The sequence below is a fragment of the Mirounga leonina genome, unplaced genomic scaffold (genome assembly GCF_011800145.1).
Source record: "Mirounga leonina isolate KUSES-001 unplaced genomic scaffold, KU_Mleo_1.0 Mir_91, whole genome shotgun sequence".
In the NCBI taxonomy this organism is placed as follows: Eukaryota; Metazoa; Chordata; class Mammalia; order Carnivora; family Phocidae; genus Mirounga; species Mirounga leonina.
Window position 1 is genome coordinate 21,265,927 of NW_023270839.1, and position 7,861 is coordinate 21,273,787.

At 45.1% G+C, this 7,861-nt stretch overlaps 1 protein-coding gene across 1 annotated transcript; it reads left to right on the forward strand.

Annotated features, from left to right (window-relative positions):
- The first annotated feature begins 710 nt into the window (after positions 1-710).
- B2M (beta-2-microglobulin) lies at positions 711-6,217 on the forward strand. Its single transcript, XM_034994732.1, has 4 exons — positions 711-832; positions 4,031-4,306; positions 4,854-4,881; positions 5,690-6,217. Exons 1-3 carry the CDS (start codon positions 766-768, stop codon positions 4,865-4,867), a joined length of 357 nt encoding a protein of 118 aa, XP_034850623.1. The 5' UTR covers positions 711-765; the 3' UTR covers positions 4,868-4,881; positions 5,690-6,217.
- Positions 6,218-7,861: the final 1,644 nt, after the last annotated feature.

The window sequence follows — 7,861 nt, forward strand, 5'->3', positions numbered from 1 at the left end:
TACTGTTTTGCTATCAGTGGTTTTGTTTTTCCCACAAATCAACAAAACGAAGAAAATTAGTTAAACAAAAGCAGGAAGATACAGAGAAGAATTTCTTGGCACAGGGCTTTATTTACAAAAAGAAACTTTTGCCTGAAGGAATTCAGGAGGCAAGAAGGTCCTTGTCCATTCTGTACGGTTCTCTGAGCCGTCCTCAGGTGGCCTCGAGGTTCCTGGACCATTTTTCTTGCCCAAAGAATCCAGAAACCCTACATTATATTCCTGGGTCGTAGTTACTAATCAAAGTTCTTATTCTGCCCCGCACCATTCATCCTTTGTCCGCTCAATCTTTGTGGGCTTGAGTTTTCTCGAATGAAAACCACAGGTCCTAAGGTCCCACCTGGCTGGGACATGGTAAGCAAGGTACTCTGAGGCTGGATGGTTCTCAAAGAGAGAGCGCGGGACCAAGGTAGGTCCAGCCAAGTTCTACGGTAGGAGGCCCTCTCCCCAGGCTCTGGCGCGCACCCAAGTCGGAGCGCGCGGGTCTAGGGACAGCGAAACCACCCGGTCCAACCCAAGCCTTCCTAAGCATCACGGGACCTTACAGGAAAATGAAACTGAAACCGGGAAAGTCCCTCTTTCTAACCTGGCCAGTCCTCAAGCGCTCGGAGACGAGTGACGGCCCCTGCCAGAAGGGTTCTGATTGGCGGGGCGCGCACGGAATATAAGTAGAGGCGCTGGGCGGACGGCCAGTCCTAGTGTCGCGCTGCTCGTGTTCGGGTGGTGATGGCGCCTCTCCTGACCTTCGTCCTCGTCGGGCTGCTCTCTCTCTCCGGCCTGCGTGCCGTCCAGCGTGAGTGTCCGCTCTTGCCCTAGCCCCTCTCCTGTGCCCCGATCTTTGTGGCATTCTCCGCCTTAACTCTGTAACTCACCCACCCCTCCTCCTCCCTCGTTCTTCTCCCCGGCCTGGGGCTAGCAGCGGGCTTAGTCTGCGGGTGGGGAAGCGGTGGGTGGCCGGGGAGTGGGGAGCTGGGAGGGGGTGCGAGCCCAGGACGCAAGCCCCTTTTTTCTTCTTGGGAGAGGGGGACGCGGGAGGCCTCCGGCATGTGCGTGCCGGGCGGGTCAGGACGAAGTTTCGGGATGATGGCAGACTTCGGAACGACAGAGGTTGCTCTTCCGCGGAACCTCTAGCTACCCGGGTGCCGCTGTCTGCCTGGGAGGGCGGGAAGGCGGGTCCCAAAAGCGGGGAGGCGAGGGCCGTGAAAGGGTGGGGACATCGGTCTGGGCTTTGCGGGAGGCACCGCGCGCGTCCATCAGTCCGCTGCAACTGCTCTTCTCGGATCCCGGGGGCTTCGGGCTGGCTTCGCAACGCCCGGCTGCTTGCCCGCCCCACGAATATGCGGGGAAACCGCGGGGGAGGAATTCACACGTGGAGTTTGTAGAATGTTTGGAGGGGTTACAAAGCGCTTTGACATCATTAATTCACTTGTTACCGTTCCTTGTCGCTTTTAATAATCGTTAAGAGCTAGTTGTTATCGATAAGGAGCGTGCTGGGGACGTTGTGTGCTTTATGCCATTTGGTTCCGAGATGAGCCTACGATGTAAATGCGATGGTTAATATCATCAGCATTTCATACATAAGGAAACTGAGACACCAAGAGTTTAAGTAACTTCATCACCAACAGGGGGGAGAAATGGCAGACAATCTAGCGGGAGCAGAGCTTTTTGTGCGGGTCTGCGCCCTTTGGCTGCAAACTCTGCGGTTTTTCAGTACCTCCTCGTCAGCTTCTGGTGAGATTCTTGCCAGCAAGCTGGAGAGCCTGGGGCCCTGTTGCCTTTTCTTCACAGAGGGCTTCCTCTTTGGCTCTTTGCCTGGTTCTTTCCAAGATGAACTAAGCTTCTACTTTCTGTTTTGAAAAAGCGAAGGTTTATCAGTCAGGGAGATTGTAAAACCAGTGATAAGGGTAATCAACATGGTTACCCAGGTCGTCTGTCAGGGACACTCTACATCCTGAGCACGTTCTAAATATCCCGCAATATACCAGAACCCTCATATTTTCCCCTCACAAAAGCTTCTGTGAAGCGGGGGTTTTGATCATGAAAAAAAGTATTTAATTTATAATCTATTCACAAAATAAAGCACAAATACTGTTATTGATATTTGCTGGCGACCATAGAAAACATTTTAAAAATAACAAGCTGACATTAAAAGAAAAATCTTAATTTGAAAATTTCCGAAGTAATACATGCCATGAATAGATAATTTCTAGAAGATACTCTGGAGGGGCGCCTGGGTGGTTCCTTCGGTTAAGCATCTGCCTTTGACTCGGGTCATGATTCCGGGGTCCTGGAATTGAGCTCCACCTAGGGCTCTCTGCTCAGCAGGGAGTGAGCTTCTCCCTCTATGCTCTCTCTCTCTCTTTCTCAAATAAATAAATAGAAATCTTAAAAAAAAAAAAGATACTCAAGAAATGGGTAATGATGATTTGCCTCTGGGGGTCTATTTTTTGCTCTGTCTCCTGTGTGGGTTTTGTTTCACTGTGGACATAAATTGATGTTTTCCTTAAGCTTCAGAAGCTCAACTAACTGTCCCAAAGTCACAGAACCAGTGAGTGGCTGAGTCCAGATTCAAACCCAGGCCTTGTCTGATACTTGTCCACCTCTTAGAAAAGGTTATTGTGATGTTCTTGCAGAACCCTGCCTGGCTTCCTCAAAGAGAGAATTCTAGGCCTGATGAACCTGTGCTCTGACTCTTACGACATTTATTATGTTCTAATTATTAGAAGTTCCGATACAAAGAGCTTTCTGATTTGTCTTCATTTTTAACTTTATGAAAAAAATCAGGGCTTCATTGGGATCCCTAGGCTAGCTCCTGGTGGGGCTGGTGACCTTTCCTTTGGTGACAGGGTGTTTCTAGACAGATAAACCTGGTCAAAGTAGCCTAGTACTCCTCCTCCCCACCACCTCGTGGACACGGAGGAGCTGCCCTTTAGTAAACAGATACACCGCATGTACGTGTATTTAAAAGTGAATTATACACATATATTAGTGTCAATCTGTACATTTAGTGGCAGTAACAGTTCTCTTCATTGGATGAAAAATATGGAATGGAGTTTATAATAGTTTCTTTCCATATCTACAGGGATGGTCTAGTTATGCATCCTATTTTGGAAACTACTGTTCTATAGCAGCAACATATTCCCAACGTGGCAGTTAGAGCAATCACTTGAGGGTGCTAATTAAAAATGCAAATACCAGTCTTGCACACATTACCCCACTTGGTCACAGTGGAGAGTATGTTCTTTCTCATTTGCCACAGTCCTCACCCTGCCCTATTGTTCTTACCCAGCCCAATTCACTCATTTATGGTATTTCTGGCTTCTGTACGCATTTAAGTTTGGTTTGAGGCAATAATAATAACAGTATCTGCCATTTCCAGAGCAATTGCTGTGTGCCAGGCATTATACTAGACGCTTAATACATATTGAGATGTCAGATGGGTGTGGATCTAGGCAGGAGCAGGAACCAAAAAGGAAAGGAATAAACATTAAAAAAAAATAAAGATGGGCTGAAACAAGGTACAATAACATAAGTTTTTTGATGTGGCTATTATGAAGAGTGTGTGAAGTGAGAAATGAAGTTTGAAAAGTAGGTTGGGGCCAAATCATGAGGACTCTTGAGAGATGTGTGAAGGAATTATATGGGTGCTAATAAGCCATCAAAAGTTCTTGAGAGTCTCCACCGAAAGGTTCTTAAGGATTTGGCACAAATTCCAGTGACAGAAGATGATAATACTAGAAATCTGCTAGAAAAAAACCAAAAAGCCACGAGTAGAGGAATTATGTGGAAAAGATACTAAGTCGTGGTTTTATCCCTCAAAATGGATGTAGCCTTTTGGAAAAGTGGAAGTTCATTTGACCAGAGTAGAAGTGGAATTGGGAGAAATCAGTCACCAAATTTAAACATTTGTTGCCTGATATAGCTTTAGACCAAGGTAGTCCCAAGTGAAATACTCTGCAATTTTCATTTGTCTTTCTCTTATGTCCCTCAGATTCTCCAAAAATTCAGGTTTACTCACGTCACCCAGCAGAAAATGGAAAGCCAAATTTCCTGAACTGCTACGTGTCAGGGTTCCACCCACCAGAAATTGAAATTGAATTGCTGAAGAATGGAGAGAAGATGAAGGCAGAACAGTCAGACCTGTCTTTCAGCAAGGACTGGACTTTCTATCTTCTGGTCCACACTGAATTCACTCCCAATGGACAGGATGAATTTAGCTGCCGTGTAAAGCATGTTACTCTCAGTGAGCCCCAGATCGTTAAGTGGGGTAAGTTTTTAAGTTCTTTCCTTAGCTACTGACAGTTGTATCTGAGTATAGGCATAGCTTAAAGCTGCTTTGATATAAAAAAAAAAATCTGCATACTGGGATTGACAGGGAACATTATTAAAGCTCTGGTAAGTGGCACCTTCTGAGACACCTCTGCACAGCCTGAGCCCCGAAACAGTAGTTTCCCTATAGCAGAAACAGGGAGCGGCAGCCTCCCGCACCTGCACAAATGCACATGAGCTCCCCGGGTTTCCTACCTCCTGGCCTCCTTGGGCTTTCCTACCTCCTGGCCTCCTTGGGCTTTCCTGACAGCCTCATGGATTAGAACCATCAAAGGTCTCAGGGAGGCACAGGCCTTTGTCTGTAGGCCCTGCTCTCCTAGTGCCCTATCCAGTACTCCCTGGCTGGGTTGGGATCTGAGGCTAGTAGGCAAGATTGGGCCCTACTGGGTATTCAGGGTTAGGGACAACAAATGTTTTAGACATTTGTTAGTAGTATTTTAAAAGTAAAGCTTACTCTCTTTCTTTCTCCGTTTTCTTTTTCACAGAGCGAGACAACTAACCAACATCATGGAGGTAGGTTTCTAACCTTAAGAAAATAACTTTTCTTGTTTTGCTGTCCTGGGAACTATTTACAGACAACTCTGTAGGATAACCCTCATTATAGGGAAGACATTAATCAGGGTAGCATTTCAGCAGGTAAGAAGGAATCCTACAGGGAACGTGGAGTGGCATGAGAAAGGTGTGTGCCCCAGTCTAAAGCTGCCAGTGTCCCTAGCCCTCTAAAAAAGTCAGAGGAGCTGTTGGAGTGCTCTACCAGGATAGAGGCAGCTAGTTACCCACACTACCTGCGAGGATTTGATCTTTCTTCTTCCATTTCTGTGGTGGGCATCCCTGGGCCTTCAGACATGAACTGTTCTCTTCCTTTGCATAGCAGTTGCTTTATTATTCAGCAGTGTGAAAGAGGGAGGAATTGGACTTCTTTGCATTGTTGGAGTCCAGAGGTAGAAAATCCAGCTTTTCTGTGAAATTCATCTCCACAGGGTACCATGCTACTGAAAACCTATTCAAATTTCCTGTTACATCCTAGCACAGGGAAATTCGTTTAAGAGAGCCTCAGAGAGTTTGGGTGACCTGCCCGGAGTCACACAGTTACTAAATGGGAGAGCTGGGATCTGAACTCTAATACCAGCCTTCTTTCCTGTAAGGTTGTGGGAGAACCAGTGGGATAAATTAATGGGCTATGCTCTTTGTAATGGGTATGGAAAACCGTCTGCAGCTATTTCTTTTACAACACAGCAAAAGTTGGACAAATTTGGTGGTGTGATCTATAATCTAAATAAAATAAATGTATTTGCTAACAAATCTATTTTCTTTTTTCCAGGTTTGAAGATGGTGCATTTAGATTGAACAAATACTATGTTCTTTTTAATGCTGATATGCTTTTATGCTTTTTGAATACAAATCATAAAGTTATATTGGTGATGATACAAATACAATCTACATGCTAATTCTACATTGGTCATTGTGTCACTATATTTGACCTGTCTGGGCAGGTAGCTGTAGTTGTGGGGCTGGAAGCTTAGAGGTGGGGAGGGGAGAATTCTTTTGTTCACCATCAATATCTTGGTCAGATCTGAACTGTTCAGTCTATTCACACAAAACTGGATAAGAAGATAGTTATGCATGTTTAGAGTTAATTTCCAATTTGCATACTTTGTTTAGAATTTGGGGGAAATTTTTGAAATTTGAAATTTGAAAATTGAAAGATAATTGTCAAATTATTGGAAATTTGTTATAGTGGGTAAGACACTGTCATATAAAATTCATATTCATCTCTTATATCAGACACATTGTTGCACATAATTTGACTTATGTTAATTTTGTTTCAATAATTAAAACAATGGTAAAACTTGATGTGTTCAGTTTTCTTATATATCAGTCCCTCTCTTCCCTTTTCTTTTCTTTTTTTTTTTTTTTGAAGGTTTTATTTATTAGAGAGAGAGAACAAGCAGAGGGAGGGGCAGAGCTGAGCAGGGAGCCCACTTCAGGGCTCCATCCCAGGACCATGGGATCATAACCTGAGCTGAAGGCAGGTACTTAACTTACTGAGCCACCCAGGTGCCCCCCCCCACTTTGTTTTCGAACAGGAAAACAGTTTTCAAGTGTCACTTGGAAAAGAGTGTAAACCCCTGTTATATAGGGCTTGACTCACGGTGGAAGGGGCCTCAGCAATCCTCATTTTACAGATGAGGAACAAGATCCCAGGGAAATTAAATGACTTAGGGTGACACTGATCTGCTGGGAGACCATGTCTGTTTTTTAGCCAGTGTTCTGTTCCTTGGGCCAAGACACAAGGAATGTGCAGACTCTAAGAGGAATCAAAAGTACCTGAGGGTTTCATATTTTAGCAAGCAATAGATAAACTTTGAATGAAAAATACTAGATTTTTCAATTTCAAAATATAGTTCATACATGCAGCATTGTGCATTTGTTTGACCAAGAATTTGTTAGTGCTAAGTACTGACAAGATGAATAAAACACAAAACTGCTCTCAAATTTCTTCAGTTTAGTGGAGGGGCAGACATGTGATCAAACAATTGAAAAACATCCTGATAAAGAGTATAATGTAGGTATGCCCAAAGAACTAGGTGATAGGAAAATGTGTTCAGGGAACAAGAAACTTCAGGTGTTAGGGAAGCCATTTGCTTGAGTTGAGACTTGGTGATAGTGGTTCTCCTGAATGGTGAGTGGAATCTGGGGTTTCCAGGCAGGGGGTGCAAATTATGGGAAGTATGAAGGTGTGACAGGTGTGGGTAATTCCAAACATCAGAGCAAGGGTATTTGAGGGAATGCTTGCAGGAACTCAGCTGAGCAGACTGAGCAGTGACTTACTTAGACTGGTCACTCTCCATCCTAAATGCACATTAGAATGACCTGTGGAACTTGTTAAAAACTACTAGCTCTAAGAAATAAAGTCTATTAAAAACAAAAACAGGGGCATTTGGGTAGATCAGTGGTTAAGCATCTGCCTTTGGCTCAGGTCACTATCCCAGGGACCTGAGATCCAGCCCCACATCAGGCTTCTCCAGTTCCCTTGCTGTAATTTTGTCCTGTTCTTTCATTTGTGACATATTCATGTCTCATTTTGTCTAACTCTCTGTGTCTGTTTCTGTTTGGTAGGAAAGTCTCTTGCTCTTGAAAGTAGTGGGCAGGATGTGCACTTTTAACAAGGTGCTGCCAATCCTTTTCCACAGGGGATGAGCAGCTGCCTCAGAGACCAGGGTCAGAGGGTGGTGCTCCACAAAGCACACGCAGGCAGGGGCTGCGGAGCCCAGAAGTTGTGTGTGCTCGTCCTTTCCCACAGGGGATGCACAGCTGTCACCAAGATGGAGCCAGCTGGGGCAGGCAGTTTTAACAAGGTGCGCACATCCTTCATGGGATGTGACTGCCATGGCACTGCCAGGACTGAGGCTCTGCAAAGTGTGCAGTCCATATATGCAACGTTGGCAAGGTTTGCACCAGTCCTCTAGGGGAAGGGACCTGCAACGCTGGT